Below are 20,378 nucleotides of genomic sequence, written 5' to 3'. Positions count from 1 at the left end.
TTAGTTAGCATGGGATGGAGTTGCTATAACTTTTAAGTTTTAACTGATCTGGGCAAGTGGGTATATCCGGAGCCTGTGTTTGTGAACTGTTCCAATATTAGAGATGTGGAGCACTTGAAGATGAAGGTTTCTCAAAGTTCAACGGTCCTTCTTCTAAGTTTTCTTTGAAAATGAATTTAGGGGTAAGGAAACAGAAAGCGTTGTTTTGTTCTTGCATAATATTCTTGGCTTGCATCACAAGACACGTTAGTGAAAGCGTCCGTTGGCTTGAAAGGGAAGTTAAGAGCATTTATCAACAATGAAAGTCCTTGAGTTTGTCCAAAACGTTGGAGAGAAGAGAATATTTAGAATCAGAATAGAGCTGGAAGGGATCCTTGTGGTCTTCTAGTCCAGCCCCGTGCTCGAGCAGGGGATCCTATACCATTTCAGACAAGTGACTGTCCAGTCTCTTCTTAAAAACCTCCAGGGATGAAGCACCCACAATTTGTAGCTCAGAGTTGAAGCGTGGGGTCCTTGGTGCTCTCTGAGCTTGGACCCCACAAGGAAGCTCAGAGAGTGCCAAGGACCCCCGTTTGGAGAGCCAAGGACCCCCGTTTGGAGAGCTGCAGATGAACAAAAGAACTGCAGTCCTGTGGTGAAAACTTCTGGGCTGAGTGTTGCTTGCTGTTCACGGTCTCTTTCTCAGCGAGTGATCAGTTCCTCTTGCTAAGTGTTGATGGTCCATTTTGGTTCCCCCTTTTCTAGGCAGGCAGCATCGAGGAGCAGAAAATACCCCCCTGGCTTCCTCTTCTGAGCAGGAAAGGGATGACTTCAAGAGGCAACTGCACAACAACAGTGAGCGAGACTTCAGGAGACATGTGGGGAAAGTACCGTGAACTTTGAGGAGATGCTGGACCCTGAAGGAAGGGACGTAATGGAGACGCAACAGGAGAGCAAGCAGAAAGAAGAAGAGACCCCTGTCCTGGCAAGCAACCTGCAGCAACAAAGGCCAGCTGCTGGCGGCAATCAATCCCCTCGTCCTTCTGACCGGGCTGAAAGCTTGAATCTTCTCCGAGGTCAATCAACCAACAGGAGCTACAACCGGGCGAAGAGGCATTCGGCAAAGTGGGGGGCCGAAATGAGCCCCTCCCGGCTTTCCGTGTCTTGGAGCAGCACGAGGAGGAAAGGCCTAAAGGAGCTTCTCCTGCAGAGCAGTCAGGCCAGCCCTACCTGGCTTACACCTTCCCCCAAAGACTCCATCCCGACCGATAGCCAACAGGGAGAGGATAATTTCTCAGAGGTGGCTTCTGAAGAGTTGTGCTTAGCTCTGGACCCCTTGGAGCACGAATGGATGTTGACGGTGGCCCAAGGAGACCCGGAAAGCATCCTTGACCTGCTAGCCAAGGAGCCCAGCCTGCTCTCCAGGAGAGATTTTGTGACGGGTTTTACCGTCCTCCACTGGCTGGCCAAACACGGCCGTCACGAAGCCTTGATCCAGGTGATGACTTTCGCGGAGAGGAACGGCTACCCAATCAACGTTGATGCACCCACGGCCAGCGGGAGACTGACCCCACTGCACTTGGCTGCTCTTCAGGGTCACGTGATGACCCTCAAAATCCTAGTAGGAGCCTTTGGGGCCAACACCAGCCTCAGGGACCACAATGGCCGCAGAGCCTGGCAGTACCTCCAGGCCAGCGCTCCCAGAGAGTTGAAGGAACTCCTGGGGGCAACCGAAGAAGACTTGGCCGTCCCAGGAGCGGGAAACACCAACAACAACTGTGCTCCTTCAAGATGGGGTTGGATCGGGGCCTTTCGAGCGGAAGGCCACAATGCTGAGGCTGCAAGGCCAGGCCAGAGGGCCAGTCCCACGGGGTCTTATTTGAGGAACATCTTCAGGCAAGCCATTGCGTTCTTTCAAGATCATTAGAGGTCTCCTGGGTGGGTTCATGGTGTTTGGGCTCCTGGCTTGGACTGATCCTCATGGCCGCCATTAGAGACACAACGGTTTAAGAAGGTGGAGGAAGCCATAGGGTGGTTGATGAAATGTTCAGATTATCTCCCGAGTTTTAGCAAACCTACTTATACTTTTAGTCTCTGGGATAAGAACTCTTTTTTGGCTCAAGGAACTGGATACGGGGAGGAAGACCCTGGCATTTGTTCTCTAAAGCAGAGGTCTGCAACCTGGACATCTTTAAGACTTGTGGACTTCAGCTCCCAGAATTCATAGCTGGCTGAGGAATTCTGGGAGGTGAAGTCCACAAGTCTTAATGATTGTCCAGGTTGCAGACCCCTGCCCTAAAGGGCTGTGAATATATGACGTGAAAAGAACTTGGAATTCTGCATCTGGAAAAATTCTCACCTTATCCTGGGAGAATGCAGGATATTACATTACACAAAGATATGTGCATATCTTTGCATAATGTACTCGGATTATGCTAGGCCGAAGGAGTAGCAAAGAACTGTAGTTGAGAGTGGCCGGCCCTACCTTTGGTTATTGAAAAACCTCTAAATCACTTGCTTCTGACAGCTCAACAATACAATTTGGCAAGCAACTCGCTTTTTAAAATCCGAGTTGCAACGCTTAAGGAAGCAGAATATAACGCCGGCTCCCAGTTCTTTTGGCAGGATGGGGTGGAAAAAAAAGTCAGAAATATGTCTTTGAAAACCAGATTGTGTCAGTCTTACCCACCGTGTAATTCAGGGCTGAGCTAAGTTCAGCCGTGCATTTTACTTTACGAGAATACTGAAGGCTTAAGAGTTGTCTATACAGATTTTGGATTTTAAGATAAGAAGATAAAGAGTTGGAACGCTCCACAAATGCGTATTTTTGGGTGTGCTTTGCCCGTCCTGCGTTTCGAAAGAACGTAAGGAAGCCTGCTTAGGTTAGACCAAGCCCTTCCTGTTAATGTGGCAAACTTTTGCAAAAATTTCAGCAGCAAGTCTCTAGGAGAGGGGATCTCCAAACGTGGCAACTTCAAGACTTGTGGACTTCAACTCCCAGAATTTTGGGAATCGAAGTCCGCCAATCTTAAAAGTGACGATACCCCTGCTCTAGGATACTGTTTGATAGTTGCCTTGTTTGATCAGTCATTTTTATTTTTTTTGCCCACCTTGTTTAATTTGTCCTTCCTGCTCTGATCAAAAGAAAAGCGCAACCAAGAGCGTAAGTTTTAATCTGCAGGATCTTCAGTGAAAGACCTGAACTCGTCACCTCAAAGGAGACCTTAACGTTAATCTATTTTAGAAGTATAGAATTCTGAGAGCTTCAGGGATATTCTCTGTTTTAAATAAAGGATATTTCAACTAACATTGTCCTTTTTGGGTTTTTTTTGTGAACGGGGGACTTCCTGGTGGGCAAAGACAGTCTTTAAACCTTTGAGCAGAAATGAGAATTGGTGTTTCGCGTATGGCCCCAAACTGGGTGAATCCAGAAAGCTCTGGAGAAGCTAATCATGAGTTGCCACCAAGAGAATCATGTACTACATGGTTGAAAGAGGATTGGGGGTGTGTGTGTCAAGGTTGCTCACCCCCTGTGCTACGGGGGTCAAAAGCAGGCAGACTCAAGTCTTCAGAGTTTGTTGATATTGCTGCCACTGGCACTTTTGAGAAACCACAAGTTTTGTAACCGGAAGGGGGCATATGAAACTTCAGGAAATGTGCGGGCAGAAGAAAAACAACATTGAGTGACATCTTAATGTTTGCAAAGGCTGGTTGATTCTGAGGTGGGGGGGGGATGTCTCTGTTGAAGCAGAAATGGTTCTGCCCCAAGAAGGAATTCAGGAATAATAAACAAAGGGGGCTACTGTCTTCAGTCCCATGAAGGTAACTAATGGGAGATTCATGACAATCAGGCAGCATCTGCCTCGTCGTGGAACCCTCAAGCAAGCCGTTGTCTGGCGAGCAACTTCACCATCTAACAGGGATTCGAGCTTTTAACCCAGTCTCCACAGACCAGCATAGGTCATTCCCATCTCTTGTTCTCCCCAGGATTGAGAGGGTATCAGGGTACAGATGATACCTTATCCCAGGGATCTTCAAACTTGGCCCTTTGATGACTTGTGAACTTCAACTCCCAGAATTCTCCAGCCAGACACGCATGGGAGTTGAGGTCCACAAGTCTTAAAAGTCGCCAAGCTTGAAGTCCACAAATCTTCAAGTTGCCAGGGACACCCCTGGCTTAGACTTTGCACTCAATGGCATCACGAGTGAAGGCGAATATACGTGTCCCAGGATAATGTTGCAGGATCCAATCAGGGTCCAAAGCACCCAGAGAAGTTCTTTTGAGAATGGGCTCCAGCACGAGTCCAAAAGCTCAGAAGATAAAACCTCTGATCCCGGTTAACAGACCCAGATTGGATCCCAGTATCAAGCCACCAAGATCCTGTAAGATCAGAAGGATCACCTTGCCCTCAACCAGGTCCCACATTGCTACCCTGATCTGCTAATTTAAAGGTAATAGACTAGCAGAGGTTACAAATGTTTGCCTCTAGTGTTTTTTAACCCCCGTTGCCAGGAAATACAAGGTTTCACCTGTACTTACCTCCTATTTGTAGATTTCTCAAAGGTATCTGTGGAAACCACAAACCAAACCAGATAGTCCTTTATCTGATTCAACCCAGTTCTTCTCACAGGGTGGTGCCAAGTAATTCTTGAAGCAGAGCTGAATTCAAGCTCGGAAGCCATAGCAAGAAACAATGGTGCAAAACGTGGCTGCTTTAAAAGTCAAAGACATTTTTTAAACAGATTATACTAGTAAGAGGGGCCGAGAGTCCTCCTGGATAAAGTCAGGAAAAATTATTTCAAATGTTACTTTCCAGTGAAAAGGCAGTCTATCTAATGTACACAGAGAGACATCTGTATTCACTTGGCTCCAAGTGTCCAAGCTTGTCAACATTAATTCCAGGGGTTTTTGAAATCCTGCCGTCTCCAAAACCACCTGGAGAAAAAAAGTTTCAGAGAATTTTTTGGGAAGGAATTCCCTAAAAATTGCCCAGGTCAGCAGCATTACATTTTTTAGACCTAAAACTCCTTTTAATCCTTCAGTACAAATGATGGTTAATCAAACCATGTCTTAACGTGTATAGTCTTTTAGAGGGACAAGGCATTTATCCCACTAAGACATCTGGCTAAATGTTTTTTTTTTCTTTTAAATAAATCTGAATCTCACTCAACCATGACTTTACAGCTAGGTAAGCTTCTTCACTGTAGGTAGTTAAGTCTGCTAAGTTGTTTTTAGCTCATCGGCTCTCTGAGGGCTATCACTGCTACTATCTTATACAGTTCGGGTATTTTGTAAATGATTGCTTTCTTAATATTTTGTTAATCCCCATTAAATGCAACTCTTCAGAAAATTATTTCGCAACAGCTTCATTGTTGATTCTGATTCAACCTGCAAAGTGTCTGCGATTAAGAAGCATTTTCTTTCTTAAAACACTGAAAACACAATTTTCACCTCCTGTAACAGCTTGTAGACTTTGTAAAAATTACATTTACTGAATATAAATAAAAAGAAAAAAGGAAATACCCCAAAGATGTTTTGCATGCACGGTTGCTCATAAACCTTTTTGTTTTTTTCTTCTTTCTCCTATAAGCTTTTCTAGTTTGCCTTTTAAATTTTCTACCTTATCTGTTATTTTTTTCTCTGTCTCTGTCTCTAAATTTTCTTAAGTTAATGCCACCAGCACTTTGAAACAATGCATTTCCAAACCTGAAACTAATTTATTTGATTTCTATAGCTGTCCATCTCAGCAAACGACTCTGAGCAGCTCACAAATATTCTCACATTATTTGCTTGGGATTACAGTTTCCTGCCAAAGTCTTTTGTATACTGTCGAGGCTTTCCCTTTGGACTTAAGTGGGTATAAGCAATAAATCCAAAGGGAATTTGAAATTAACTAATCTCCCCCTTGTTAATGAACATCTCTCCTTTGACAGCAGGAATTCAGTCAACCTAGCTACGGTGAGAAATAAAGGACGTAAACACGAACACAAAATACCACGTTATTTGGTTTTAATTCCTTTGGAAACCTCTTTGTGGAAATAAAAACGTTAAAGGTGGGAGAAAAGTACACAATACACGAGGAGATTCAGTCTTGAAAATAGGGCTCTGTTTAGAAGGGAGGGAGGCGTCCTGGGGCACAAAAGCTGGCTGCCAGACAGACATGGCAAAGGTTGCAGCTGCTTCTCTTTACAGGCCCAGCTTGGTTCTTCTCCAATGCCGCCTCTTGGAATTGTACCTAGCACAAAAGAGGTACAATTAGTAAGCGAGACACAGCTCTGAGCGCCTAACAGACAAAAATCTGAACTGCAAGAAGCCAATAGCAAGCAACTAAACTAGGGATTTGTAATCTGGGGGGGGGGCTCTTTTACAAAGCAGAGGGAGAACACTTTTCCCATGTCAATCTGCATCCCCTTCCTCATTTAAATGCACAAAAACCCTAGTGTGTTCATTTTTCAACACAAGCTGCTTTGACAAACAGCCTTATGAAATGTAAGCACAAGGACAGGACCCATAACAAGGTCTAGCATCCCAACATTTGCCCCCTCCCCCTGAAATTAAGCCCACAATTAAAGTAGTGAGAGATGGGGATGTTACTAGGCTATCATCCAACTGGAATTTATGGACCAGATCAACTAATCAATTTTAGATTAAAATTCAGTGATTTACCCAAATGCATTGATCCAGGTGACTGCTTTTTTAAAAAAAATAGATCTTCATGCTAACCTCATATGGTGATGAAGACACACATTTAACAGGCTTCCAAATTATTCAGTTACCTCCTTCAAACAATTCTTTTTTCCCCCCCAACATGTACATATTCTGGCTTTGCACATTTTATACTCATGCTGTATTATCTGTAAACTTTATTAAAAGGATGATGAAGCAGCCCTGACAGATGAAGCAATCAATAAATCTGAATTCCCACAGGTTACATCCCAGAAAACCTCCCTTAGATATTACCCCAGTGACACTTGAGATTCCTCTATGAGGACAGAGACGATAAACGTAACGCTTGTCACTGTTAAAAGGAGACGAATTTCACCAGGATGAAGGTGAAATCAAATCCTATGTAACGGAATTGCTCTTAGCAGGGACATGGCAGTGATTCCATATAAGGAAACCCTGCAATTGCAAACTGCTTCGGGAAATTTCCTTTCAGAAAATAAGTGTTTCCTTTACGGAAGTAATCTTCACTCATCTGACCTGGGAACAGATCTCAAAGTTTCAGTGCCAGAGAGAAGCAAAATGTTGGATGGATAGGAAGGCAAATGTGTTTTGCACCCCAAGAGAAGGGGGGTGTATGTGAAAAGAAGCAGAAGGATGCAAAGAGTGTGGCAAGGAAAATCAGGACAACAAAACAGATGATGAAAAAAGATAACGAGGATTTATTAAGACCTGGTTATTTCAGCAGGCAGGACTGGCCTAGGGGTATTTTAGAGGGGTTTTAAATTAAATTTTTAGTAGAAGCGGCCAATTTGTATAGTTATTTTTAATCTTTTTTAAATTTTGTATTGTACCATTGTTTTAAACTGGCTGTAAGCCGCCCTGAGTCCTCCGGGAGAAGGGCGGGGTATAAATTTAATAAAATCAAAAATCAAATCAAATTAGAAAGTCATTTGATACCAGGAGGCAAAGTTAGATCAATTATCAACATGGGCTTATACAAAGTCAGGTCGATGTTGTTATTTGTAAAAAGAATTGGTTAAATAGTATTGATTAATTTTTTGTATAACCAATGTTTGGAGGCCAATGGACCCTGAAACTTCATGAAGAGGCCGAGGAGCTGAAGAGTTTGGGACCCCCTGGTTCAGAAGGAGGACTTAAGGCAAGTTTTCTTCAAAACATAAATATCCCCATGAAATTGCTAGTGGGGCCTGACTGCAGGCAGGCAACAATCAAGCGGATCTGAAGACGGCTCCTTCAAGAGATTTACCTGATCTTAGAAGAACGGACGCTTAAAGTGTCAAATTTAGCAGAAATAGCTAAGATTTCTGCCTATTTGAAGGGTCACTCACAAGATACATTTCGGTTTGGAGAAGATGGATAGGTTATATTCAGAATAAATATGGGACTAAAAAGTTCCATTTAGCTTATGAGTAAATTTTAGAGTATTATTAGTATTAATAGTTTATTATAGTGAAATTTTTGTTAGTTTTAATTATATGACATTATTATTACTTTTAGTATTAGTATTGTTTTAACAATATGGATATTCTATTGTTTAGTAATTAGGATACTAATTTGTTTATGTTTTCATTATTATTATTATATTTATGTTAAAGGGGAGTTAAAGCGCATTATGGACTTGGTTATTTATATAGTTGGTTAATGTTAGTTAGATTATGATTATTATATTTGTAACCCTGTATTCAGCTCTGGGAAGCGGGGGAGGGAGAGGGGGGGTTAGGGTGGGTTGGGTTTTATATTGTAACTTTTATAAAACTTTTCAATAAAAAAAAAAGAGATTTACCTGATCTTATTGCCAGTTTTCATGCGAATCCACTGTGGAATGGGACGGTTCTGCTTCTGCTTCTTAGCGAGGAACCGCTTGATCTTGAAAGTCTTATGGGACGACTGGAGATCGGGAAGGAACATCCAAAAAAAATTAAAGCGGTGGTCAAGATGAGCAAAGCTGGCTGAGGAATTCTGGGAGTTGAAGTCCACATGCCTTAAAATGGTCAAGGTTGAGAAACACTGCCTTAGAAGGCTCCGAGTTCTCAGATAAGCTCGGGTATTGGGTGAGGGAGGTCCAATTGGGCCTCCTGCTCCAACAGAGGGCTGGACTAGAAGACCTCCAAGATCCCTTCCAATTCTGTTAATTCTGTACTCGGAATACTCTGTGGCTGTGAGTTCTAGTCCTGCCTTAGCTATGAAAACTGGCTGGCTGATCTTGGGTCAGGATCTCTCTCTCAGTCAGTCCAACCTACCTCGCAGGGTTGTGGTGGAGAAAAACAGGTCAGCACCTTCCCCACGACGCCAAATGGGCTCGTTGTGCGTAAAATTGGGCCGGAATCCAGCCAACTTTTCTTCGGACTCGCTAAATCCCATTCAATCCCTTCCTTTATCACCGAGAAGGGCAACTCTATGGTAAGGAGAGGCCTAGAAACAGCTCCCCATTCAAGCGGCGGTGGGTGGGCGGGCGGGCCTTAACCGGGCACCCCCCCGCTCTTTCCTACACACGGTTCCCAATTGTCGAAATCGAACTCGGGGTGATCCGCAGGAGGGCCCCGGAGGGCCCGGCCCGGGGAAGCGGGTGGGCAGGCCGCTCCGCGAGGGAGGATTGCGACGGATATACTCACCATCGTCCAACGCGGCCACCGGCTACCCCAACGGCAGCAAGACGAAGAGAATGGCAAGGGGGAAGCGGCGCAGGGTATGATGGGAAAAAGGCGACGAGTGCCTTTCCTGTGAAGGCTAGAAAGTCGACTCGACAGCGCCGCGCCGCTCAGCGTCTCCTACGAGGTACTGCAGCTTTTCAAGCAGGTAAACTCCGCGAAGGTCAAAGGGTTTACAGCAGGATTTTTAAGGCTGAGCAACAAAGAATGGATGCCTTTGAACTCTGGTGCTGGAGAAGACTCCGGCGAGCCCCCTGGACTGCAAGGCGATCCAACCGGTCAAACCTAGAGGAGATCAACCCTGATTGCTCCTTAGAAAGCCAGATCCTGAAGCTGAAACTCAAGTACTTTGGCCATCTAATGAGAAGGAAGGACTCCCTGGAGAAGAGCCTCATGCTGGAGAAGATTGAGGGTAAGAGAAGAAGGGGACGACAGAGAAGGAGGTGGCTGGATGGAGTCACTGAAGCAGCAGGCATGAGCTTAAATGGACTCCAGAAGATGGTAGAGGACAGGAAGGCCTGGAGGAACGTTGTCCGTGGGGTCGCGATGGGTCGGACACGACTTCGCAACTAACAACAAAAAGTAGTAAAAAGTACTGAATTTACCTGGGGTGTTCACGGATTTGTTTTATTTTATTCAGTGTGCATGCTGCCCGTTTGGGTATATTTGGAACAATCTAGTAATTCAGGGTTTCTGACTTGGCAAGTTGAGGATTGGCAGGCTTCGACGCCCAAAATTCCCCAGGGGTTTTATTTATGTATCGTATTTATATGGTCATCACTCATTTCATGACCAAAGGTGTCTGATCAAACCTTAATGGTGAATTAAGCCTTTTGTTGTTGTTGTTGGCATGACAATTGGGCAGTGTGTGTCTTTGAAACAGGTCTTATCAAGTACTTAGGAGCCGAGGGTTTGGCAGCTCATGGAAACAACAGCCAATCGCCGGCCATCAACACACCAGTCCGCCAATTGGAAGGCACCACATAAATACGAAACACAGAATAGACCAAAACACACATTCTGGCAGAGAGAAGTTCTCTTAAGAATGAGCTCCAGCACGATTCCGAAAGCTCAGAAGACGAAACCTCTGGTCCCAGTGATCGACCCAGACTGGATCCTGCAACATTATCCTGGGACATGCAGATTTGCCTTCTATGTGAGGCTGCACTTTCCCCACCCAAGTCATCACATACAGTGACTTTCCCCACCAAGTCATGACATACAAAATGATACTTTAAAACATTTATAAATGGACAGTGTTTTATTAAATATAAAATAGCTGTGTTGGATTAGCATAAAGGAGAACCCAGGTCTGTTGCTAGGAGTTCTTCCTCAGTGGCCCTTTTCACCCAGTTAGCCCCCGATTCCCTAGAAAGCCGAGAAAAGCAATCCGAGAGAGATGAATGGGGAAAGGTGAGATGGCTGCCTTAGTGCACTGAAGAAGAAAGTCTGAACTGAAGCAAAAAAAAAAAAAACCCAAAAACCAAACTATTTTCTTAGGTGGCATTCAGAAAAGCAGAGGGTAAATTAAAATCGATACGGCTGCCTTTAAAACAAAAACTGTATTAAAAAAAATATATCCATATCTAATGTCAGCGCTTTCAATCCGGCTGTACAAACCTCTCGCAAAGCAAAGCAAATGCAAAGTTACACTCTGAACATTCATTTTTGCCATTAGCTGTTAGAAACACAAGGAAGAAAAAAAGAAAGAAAAGAACCGACTCTCTCGTGACTTATGACAGCGTTTTTCTCCCGCTCCAGTCAATAATGCAAATTCTGGGAGCACCGACTACCGTGATCCAACCTTATAAACCCTGGTGCGATCCCAAGGACTGGATCTGAGGTGCAAATACTGCTTCGTGGCTTTTATTATTTCAAAGACAGCACTTGTACTGGGCTGTGGGGAGCCCACCTCCCTTTTCTGAGGCTCCTGCTGCTGCGGTCTCTTCACTGAGAAGGCGCTCGCCGAACACAAGGTTGGGTTTTGACTCTGCACATGGCTTAGAAACCAGATACATCCCAAAGCATAGTTTTCTCTGCTCTCTCCTCCTCCTCCTCCTCCTCTTCCCCAAGGCACTTCTGGACTGTACAGTTCATCCTCTTTGGCTGCTTGTTCGATGAGAACAGGTGAGGCCGTCACACCTCTTCTTTCAAGTTACTAGCCTCACACTCCGGCTTTTTATCCGCTCCTTGGTCAGATGGCTTGGGAGAGCTTTCGTCGTAGGCGGATAAACGACTTCGACTCCGGCCCCCTGGCTGGTAGAGCTGCATGGCTGGTCGATCCTGGAAGGACAAAAAGAAATTGGATGTTCCACTTCCAGCTGAGCAGATGAGGCAGCAATTAGAATGGCTACACTGGATGACAGGAGTTCAGAAAAGGAGAATTACCCAAACTAAGTAACATCATCAGTGCTAGAAGGGAGTGGGGTTTATTATGGAGGAGGAGGAGGAGGACGACTAAGGGGTTGGTCCTTGATGCTCTCTGAGCTTGGCTGTTGTCTTGCAGATGTTTCATTACCCAACTAAGTAACATCATCATGCTAGAAGGGAGTGGGGTGTGTGAGGAGGAGGAGGAGAAGGGGACAGGAGGAGGAAGAGGGGGAGGGGAAGGGAGAAGAAGAGCAGGAAGAGTAGAAGGAGAAGGCCTGTGAGGTCCTTGGTGCTCTCTAAGACTGGATGTTTTCTTGCAGATGTTTCATTACCCAAACTAGATATCATCATTATATCAGTGCTAATGAGCTGATGAGTTCAACCAGCTCAAGCTAGCCTGGTGAACTTGGATTTAATTAATGTTTCTTTCAGGCAGAACGGTCCTATGAATCAGACCTGGAATGCTTTAGAGAAAGTAGGGAAGTACGCTGAGGTACTAAGTAACCCAACCAATTAATTCCTATGGCTAATTGGAAGGTTTAGCCTTCTCACTTAGAAGCCCTATGGAGCTGACCTTTTAGAATGATAAAATCAAGTTTCCTTTTGAACAACAACAATAAAGAACCACGTTGAGCAAACAGCCCTGCGTGTCTACGCCCTTGATTAAAAAAATACCATCTATTTGCTGTTTCTACCTCACCACTGTATCGGGGACTAATGAGGTATTATCAATCATCTGGTTGAGATAGGTGGCTAAAGAAATTGAATAAATAATATATAAATAATAAAAAAAAACAACCTAGGACCAGCACCTTGTTTCGGATCCGGTCTTTCTTGGCCAAATCGTCCCTTTTGTCCTCCTTGGTCCCCTTCTCCGTTTTCTCGGGGTTGCCCACGTACTCCACGAAGTCGGCTCTTTTCCCTTTTTCTCGCAAGGAGTCTCGTTCTCTTTTCACGTCCTCTTCTTTCCTCCGGAACACCCTCTCTTTCTCGAAGCGTTCCTTCTGCCGTCGACGGTCGTCTTCTTGGCGCCGGAATTTGTCCCGCTGAATTCTCTCGTAGTCTCTGTCGCGGTCGTAGTCTCTTTCTCGGTAGTCCTTCCCGCCCTCGTCTTCAAATCTGACGCAAAGCCATTCGGAGAGAGACACATTAATCTCCTCCTCATGTGCTCACTTGGCCACCCTGGACTTTGCACAGAATTTCTAGTGGAATTTTTTTTTTCTTTTTTTAAAAAAGGGGGGGACTTGCAACAAATTTTTTGATAATGTATATGAATAACACAAGACATCATAGATTTCTGATGACTAATAGAAATAGAAATCATAGATTTGTATAGAATAGACACTGAGCGGTTGAAAGTTTTGATTGATTAAGAGAATTTATATTTAGACATATTAATGATTTTATTCGAATCAATTTGATTATAATATTATGTATAGATAGAGAGGGAAATTTTAAGGAATATTGTGTGAACTGTATATTTATAATGCTATTGTTTACTTTTTGTAATTGATCACCATATCTCCACCTTGGTTCTTAAGCTTCTGTTGGTGTAAAATGGAAAACTAATAAAAAATTGTTTAAAGAGGAAAAAAAGAGAGAAGAGAAATCAAAAGTTTCACACATTATATAGCCTCCCCAGCCTAAGTTTCCAAATTAAAGTACTTTATAATGATGTGTGTGTGTGTGTGTGTGTGTGTGTATTCATATTCAAAATTTGTGGCTGGCAAAGAGTTAGTGGGAGACTAGTATAGCTATTTCAGGCTCATTAGCCCTCATCAGCTAGTCACACCCTTTAGGGATTCGAACCTGGGCAGTAATTTTTCCTAATTACTTTGAAACGGTAAGGCAGATCAAACAGTGACTACATTTGAGTACGGACTCCAGAAGTTGAATTTGGGGGAAAAGGCACCAAGCTAACCAGGATGGTCTGAGAAATGAGAATACGTACTGCAGTGGATACACTGGTTTTTTGGTCTTTTCCTCTTTAGCTTCCCCATCCGAGCGCTTGGCTGGCAGGCTGCCAATTGGGCTGACAATCTTGTCCTCTCTCAGATTCTCTTTCTCCAGTCTCTTGGCCTTCTCCTTTTTTTCAAAGTCTCTCTCATCTTTCTCTGGCTTCTTAAGTAGCTAGGAAAAAAACAAATTTAGTCCTCCTTACTAAATTGACTTTCTACGCTAAGCTAGGCTAGCAATTGGGCCGACTACCGACAAGATTAAATATAACGTGAGCGTTGTCAGTTATTTCCAAAATAGAGTGTTCTTCCTCACTGACTCGTGTGAGGTCTTAAAACAACGGAAGGTGTAATTCTTGCGTTTGTTTCCTCAAGTCAAGTCAGTGTGAGGTTTAAGGCTTTGATTAAGCCACTTCATACTCGTCTTCTCAATTACTTATGTCCGCAAGGCGATGGCTGGATGCATACACGGTGCTAAGTTACGACTTCCTAATCCATTTTTGTAAAATCAGCTAGAATAACGGTTAAAAGATCATGTTAAGTCAAAACCAAAAAGACCACACTAAAATTTAGCACTGGGAGTCAACCTAGTTGCTATAATCAAGAATGGATCCTACTCTAAATAAAAACATATTGGATAGTGCAGGGGTCTTCAAACTTGGCCCTTTTATGACTTGTGGACTTCAACTCCCAGAATTCCTCAGCCAGCGTGGCACGCTGGCTGAGGAATCCTGGGAGCTGAAGTCCACAAGTCATAAAAGGGCCAAGTTTGAAGACCCCTGGGATAACATTAATAACATTTCCATATCTATGAATTACAAAGGACTTAGCCATGACACACCTTATGCCTTTTTACTTCAGATATGCTCCACTGAGCTCCATAGACAGTGCTCTTAAATTACACAGGATTGGCTATCATATTCTACAAATATACATGAGACACACAGTATTTTTAGGCTATTTATCCTACAGGAAAGAAGTTATACCTTAATCTTTGGTTCATCCTTTGATTTGTCCCTTTCCTTTTCCGGACACCTCTCGACTTTCTTTGTTTTTTCAGCTTCTTTTCGCCGTCTTCTTTCTTCTTCTTTCCACTTCCTTCTTTCTTCTTCCCGTTGTCTTTTCCTCTCTAGTTCCCGTCGCCTCCTCTCCTCTCGTTTCTCTTCTCTAAGCCTCTGAAACAGAACCATCGAGTTAGGTTTTCCGACCAAAAGCATCGCCTAACCCAGGGGTAGGCAACCTTGGCTCTTTTATGACTCGTGGACTTCAACTCCCAGAATTCCTGAGCCACCCTGGCTCAGCTTGGAAACCTCTCCCTTTCCCCTCAGCATGGCTGGCTCAGGAATTCTGGGAGTTGAAGTCCACGAGTCATAAAAGGGCCCAGTTTGAAGACCCCTGCTTGTGGACTTCAACTCCCAGAATTCCTCAGCCAGGCATGCTGGCTCAGGAATTCTGGGAGTTGAAGTCCACAAGTCATAAAAGAGCCAAGGTTGCCTACCCCTGGCCTAACCTGACATGAACTGCAAGTACTTTGTTTCTAAGTTAAGAACCTTTATTAAGTTACAAAGCTACTTTAAAGGGTCTAAAATAACGCTAAAATAATGATCTTTCTTTAAAAGCCTACACACACAACGAGGAATTCAGATGTTTTAAACCAGGACATGGGTAGGGAAGATAATTTCAAAACATAGCTTTTGAGGGTAGGATTTTCTATTTAAAAAAAAACCCTGAACATAAATCCCAGAACAAGTTTAGAAAGCTCAATATTATTAGTGTTTAATTGGAGTAAGGTTTAATTGGACATCATTTCTTTAAATACATGTACACATTGAGCAATAGATCATAAAGCAGCTATAACGAAGGAATCATTGTTACCTGCTTATTCTTCAAGAAGTTCAACAGAGGAGTCGTCTTTTTGGCTAAAGAGTAAAAAAAAAAGAATAAATAGTATCTACGTGTGTATTTTTAAAAGGCATAAACTGAAATTACTGCAAAAATATTACCAAAATAAATACATGTAAGGCATTTCTCTCTGTAACGTGGCTGCAAAGAGGATTTTAGACGTTTTCATTTCCATATTAGATTAACTGCAACTAATGTCAGACGAACAGCGATTATAGTTGTGTTGAATATGTTGTGTTAAGAACATACCTATTAATTCTTTATTTCTTGCCTCTATTTCTTCTAATAAAGTCTCGGGAGTAGATGTTAATTTTTCATCATCAGCACTGTAGCTTTCTAAAAACTTCTTATATTCTGGATCTAAGGAACAATCATCACATAGACTATAAATACACAGGCTTAAAAAAAAATAAATTGAAAATTACGAAGACTATGATAATAGCCAGCATGCAGTGGTGCTAGATATAGGATCTCTATTGTCTTTGGGATGACACAATTTCATGTTCTATATGACCCACAGCAACAACTTATGCTGTAAAGCTTGCATTGCTGCATTCATGTTAAGTGATAAAAACGTTTTCCTGAGACCAGATCAACCATGCAGCGGACGATTCAAAAGGAGAATATTTATTTGCTGGTAACAAAAGACACCCAGAGAGTAAAAGGGGCACAGTCCTGCTGGATGGTTTCCAGCAGATTACACACCAACATAACCAAAGTAATCTTGGTCATGAGAATTCCCTTATCTGGAAATTTTGAACCGGGGCATAACTGGGAACTGCACCCAGAAATTCTCAATCTGCCTTGGTTGAAGGCAATTTTAACAGGAAAGGGCAACACAGCATTATCACTACTAACCATCGTCAATGGTTCCGGCTTTGGCATCCTTTTTCTTATTCTTCTTTTTGGCAGCTTTTTGAAACGGAGCAAATTCCACTATGGCGGGATATTCGAGACCTGTTTACACGTACAAATGCTTTGTAAAAAGAGCTGCAGTCGGAAGGGAAACAGCGGCTGTTAGTTGCATGGAATGTATTTCCAAAGTACAGGGACAGTCTGCGATTTGGAGAGAAGTACGCGTGGCCTGGGGGAAGGAGGGCCGGCATCGCCAGCAGCTGCCTCACCTAGGGCCAGGCTGGGCACACCTTGTCAGCAATAGGTGGAAGAAGATGATGATGAAGATCTGCTGGAGGTAGAGTAGGGCCTGGGGAGTGTAGGGTGACAGGGGCAGCTAGGGCTTTGCGCTGGGGTACTGGCTGCACCGCAGGGCTAGAGGCGGAACTCTTCTGCAAGACCAGGGCCGAAGTTGAGGTTGGGTGTGGTGATTGCTGGTGGAGACTGCTGACTGCCTTGGGTCTCTTCTCCAGCCCCAGCAAGGCTGGCTTTGCCGCCATCAAGGAGTGCCACTGTGCAGGGTGGCAAAAGGGCAGAGATGGAGGAGAGGCAGAGGAGTGGGGGGGAGCTGAAGCACATTATGGTCGTGTGTCAAAATGCCAGGATTTTGATGGCACGACTGTAGGGATGTTGCTACAGCTGTGTAGCGTTGGGAACTGGGCGTAAGTACCATCCCTCCAGAACTGCTAGAAGGCGAATGGTTGCTGCGCGAATCGTCATTAATTGAGGATTGCATAGAAGCCCAAAGTAAGTGACTAAAAGATGACATCACACAAGACATTTCTTATCCTGTGAGTTCTCCTGTCCACCATTCTCATCAACAGCAAGGGGGGAAAAAAAGACTGCCTGAAATGCATTGCGCTTAGCACGTCGTGGCTTAATTCAGATGGGTAGGAATTACGTTATGCAAACTAGCTTTCAAACCACGGTATGTTTCCAGTTATTTTACGACGGGTTTTAGAATATACAGGCCACTGGTGAGGTAATACAAATGCATACATTTATAATAGATGGGTGTCTGGGCTTGCTGAATAAATGCTTTTGAACAACAATGACTAACCTAACATAAATGATTTGTAAAGTAATTTCGGCTACATGAAAAATGATAAATAAGCAAAATAAATAAATAAACAAAAAAAAAATAAGCAGCATGATCCTACAGGGCCCACAATGGCTGCTGACGTGGCTCTCCCCCCCCAGAATTCTTTAAGATCTACTGTAAACCCTAAAATGTTTATGATATTCAATTGCAAAACTACTGCGGGAAAAATATTTCCACTATGCCAATTCCATTATTTTAGGTGCAGAAAGGCCACAAAACAAAATTCCTGAACTGATGACTTCATTTTATTTATTTATTTTGCATCACATCTGGATTGGCAAAGCCGGCCAGCTTGATCTACCTTTAAAAAGAAGCTAAAAAAGAATCAGGAAATCGGAGCATTTATCTGACTCTGTAAACTTCTATATTAAACCCCGAATCCTCCCTAAACAGATCGGATCCTAGGCTAGTCTGGATCTCTAGCAAGAAGCTAGCACAACTGAACCTCTTTCTGACAGCTGTATTCCCTTGTGCAGATTTTATGTTCTAAAGGTTACAATTAACCCAAATGTTGACATTTTTATACAACAAAGCATCCAATTTTAGTTTACGCTGCAATTCTAAAATTACTTATTTGAAACCAAATCCGATACAATAGTTTCAGAGAAACTGTGCTGAGGTATTAATGATCCTAAGTGTTTTTCCCTGCTAATAAACCTCTACCACCTCAGATTAGTAAGATTGTTGTTGTGTAAGTATGCGCATTCTGAACTACACGTTACCTTTAAAAATCTTAACTCAGTTATGGCATGGAAGCAAATAGGTGGTTCCAGAATTACAATAGACTTATTGTACAAAAGTTTGCCAATATATATATATATGAACAACAGAGATAGGATAATTGTAGGCTTACTTGCCTTTGTGATCAATAAAAACATAACCATCAAAGCGATCCCTGAACAGAACTATGTCTTCTTGGTTTTTAAAGTTGATGTATGCTCTGGAAAACATGTGAGGATACAAACTGCAGAAGGACAAAAAATGGCAATGTTTAAGAAAACGTTGCTGAGTGGTGATTATAAATATACACAACACGGAAGGGTGTAAAAACTGAAAGACAGACGTGACATGCCATCGTTTACGCGCAACACAGTCAACCTTCCCTTTTTACCTAGAGTCATTTGAAAAGAATTCAAAATAATCGTGCTCTGGCAGTGGCTGGAGATGTTCTTCAAGCTGTTCCTTGGTCAGGCTGGGAGGAAGGCGTCGAATCACTACCTTAAAGAAAAATGTTTCATCCTTTACAACAGGTGAAACAACAAAGCATTTTTAAGAATATATAAAGAAACATTAAAGCGAGCTATCAAGTAGTTTAATTAAAACCACATATTTCCTCTCCCCTATTACTCATAATAAAAATTAACTTCAGATGCCAACATGCCACTGAATAAAAATGTTCATCCACAGAGGTGTTTTGTTCTTCATTTTATTTAGAACAGTACTGGGAAATCCTTCCTGGATCTAATAACTTACTCTATGTATAGTTTTTTTTCCAAAACCTGCAACATTGACATCAACGAAGGAGGATATTTGTAACTCAGGGCTGAAATGAGGGGTCCTTGGTGCTCTCTGAGGTTGGTGGTTTTCCTGCAGACGTTTCATTACCCAACTAGGTAACAACATCAGTGCTAGAAATGCGGGGAAAACCCTCCTCCCTTCTAACACTGATGACGTTAGCTAGTTGGGTCATGAAATGTCTGCAGGAAAACCATCAACCTCACAGAGCACCCAGGACCCCTCAGTGTTGACCTCCTCAGCTCACTAAAAGTGGGTGGAGCTTGAAGCATCCCCATAAAGGGCTATACCATTTCAGACTGGGGGGGGGCAAGAGAGTTGGGGCCCCTTGATCTAACCAAAGTAGAAGAATAACATACTACTACTACTACTATCATCATCATTTTATATTACTATTCCCATTATTACTATTATTATATTACTACTATTACTATTATCATTTTACTATTACTATTATCATATTATTACTATTCCCATTGCTATTACTATATTACTATTACTATTATCATTTTATTATTACTATTCCATTATTACTATTATTATATTACTACTATTACTATTATCATTTTACTACTATTACTATTATCATTTTATTATTACTATTCCCATTGCTATTACTATATTACTACTATTATCATTTTATTATTACTATTCCCATTATTACTATATTACTACTACTACTACTACTACCATCATTATTTTATTACTATTCCCATTATTACTACTACTATTATTAAACAGGACATAATCATTATCATCATCATCATTATTATTATTATTATTCATCAGTACAGCAGCCATAAACCTTAGACCTGCTACTCTGCCAAAGGAATAATGTTGTTTTTTTCTAAAGTCCCCCACTCCATTCATGGATATCAGCGAGCTGGGGGTGATGGGAGTTGTAGTCCAGTGGGGGTCCGGACGGAGGCCGCCCGAGTTCGCTCCCTCTCCTCCCCCCCCCCCGCCCGGCGGACCCACCTTGCTGAGCGTCTCTTTCTTGTCTTTGGGCCTCTCGAGCCGGTCGGGCTCCCCTCCCGCCTTGGCGTCCGCTCCGGCCATGGCCGCTCCGAGCCCGGTGGGAGTGAGGGGCCCGCCGCGCTTCTCCTTCGGCCTGGCGTTCTCCTTGTCCTCCTTCATGGTGGGCGCCGCGGGAAGCGGGGCAGCACGCGGGCCTGGCTGCCTCCTCGGCCGCGGGAATCGGCCCGCTCCTCTCGCGGGAAGAGCGGAGGGGGAAGCCGAGCGAGGCCGCGACGCCACAGCGCCCTCCTCACGACCAGGGAGGCGGCGCGACTCCGCCAGGCCTCGCGTTGCCACGGCGACCAGCC

At 43.4% G+C, this 20,378-nt stretch overlaps 3 protein-coding genes and 1 non-coding gene across 4 annotated transcripts; 1 reads left to right on the top strand and 3 right to left on the bottom strand.

The window, feature by feature from the left end:
* Nucleotides 1–913: 913 nt before the first annotated feature.
* SOWAHD (sosondowah ankyrin repeat domain family member D) lies at nucleotides 914–1,913 on the top strand. The gene has a single exon (XM_015831893.1). The coding sequence runs from the start codon at nucleotides 914–916 to the stop codon at nucleotides 1,904–1,906; it is 993 nt and encodes a 330-aa protein (XP_015687379.1). The 3' UTR covers nucleotides 1,907–1,913.
* Nucleotides 1,914–5,974: 4,061 nt separating this feature from the next.
* On the bottom strand, nucleotides 5,975–9,363 carry RPL39 (ribosomal protein L39). Its single transcript, XM_015831904.1, has 3 exons — nucleotides 9,280–9,363; nucleotides 8,451–8,554; nucleotides 5,975–6,215 (listed from the first exon to the last, which is right to left on the bottom strand). Exons 1-3 carry the CDS (start codon nucleotides 9,280–9,282, stop codon nucleotides 6,167–6,169), a joined length of 156 nt encoding a protein of 51 aa, XP_015687390.1. The 5' UTR covers nucleotides 9,283–9,363; the 3' UTR covers nucleotides 5,975–6,166.
* On the bottom strand, nucleotides 6,991–7,122 carry LOC114923934. The gene has a single exon (XR_003810740.1). It is a non-coding gene; the product is annotated as a small nucleolar RNA SNORA69 (small nucleolar RNA).
* A 1,221-nt stretch (nucleotides 9,364–10,584) lies between the features above and the next one.
* Nucleotides 10,585–20,213, bottom strand: UPF3B (UPF3B regulator of nonsense mediated mRNA decay). Its single transcript, XM_029287291.1, has 10 exons — nucleotides 20,032–20,213; nucleotides 18,650–18,756; nucleotides 18,396–18,502; nucleotides 16,401–16,499; nucleotides 15,792–15,902; nucleotides 15,516–15,559; nucleotides 14,627–14,815; nucleotides 13,637–13,815; nucleotides 12,498–12,804; nucleotides 10,585–11,598 (listed from the first exon to the last, which is right to left on the bottom strand). The coding sequence occupies exons 1-10, from the start codon at nucleotides 20,188–20,190 to the stop codon at nucleotides 11,452–11,454; spliced, it is 1,449 nt and encodes a 482-aa protein (XP_029143124.1). The 5' UTR covers nucleotides 20,191–20,213; the 3' UTR covers nucleotides 10,585–11,451.
* Between the last annotated feature and the right edge of the window lie 165 nt (nucleotides 20,214–20,378).

This window comes from Protobothrops mucrosquamatus, unplaced genomic scaffold (assembly GCF_001527695.2).
Source record: "Protobothrops mucrosquamatus isolate PMUCROS unplaced genomic scaffold, P.Mucros_1.0 scaffold_286, whole genome shotgun sequence".
NCBI lineage: Eukaryota > Metazoa > Chordata > Lepidosauria > Squamata > Viperidae > Protobothrops > Protobothrops mucrosquamatus.
The sequence above is the reverse complement of the archived record's forward strand: the minus strand, read 5'-3'. Positions and strand labels throughout refer to the sequence as shown.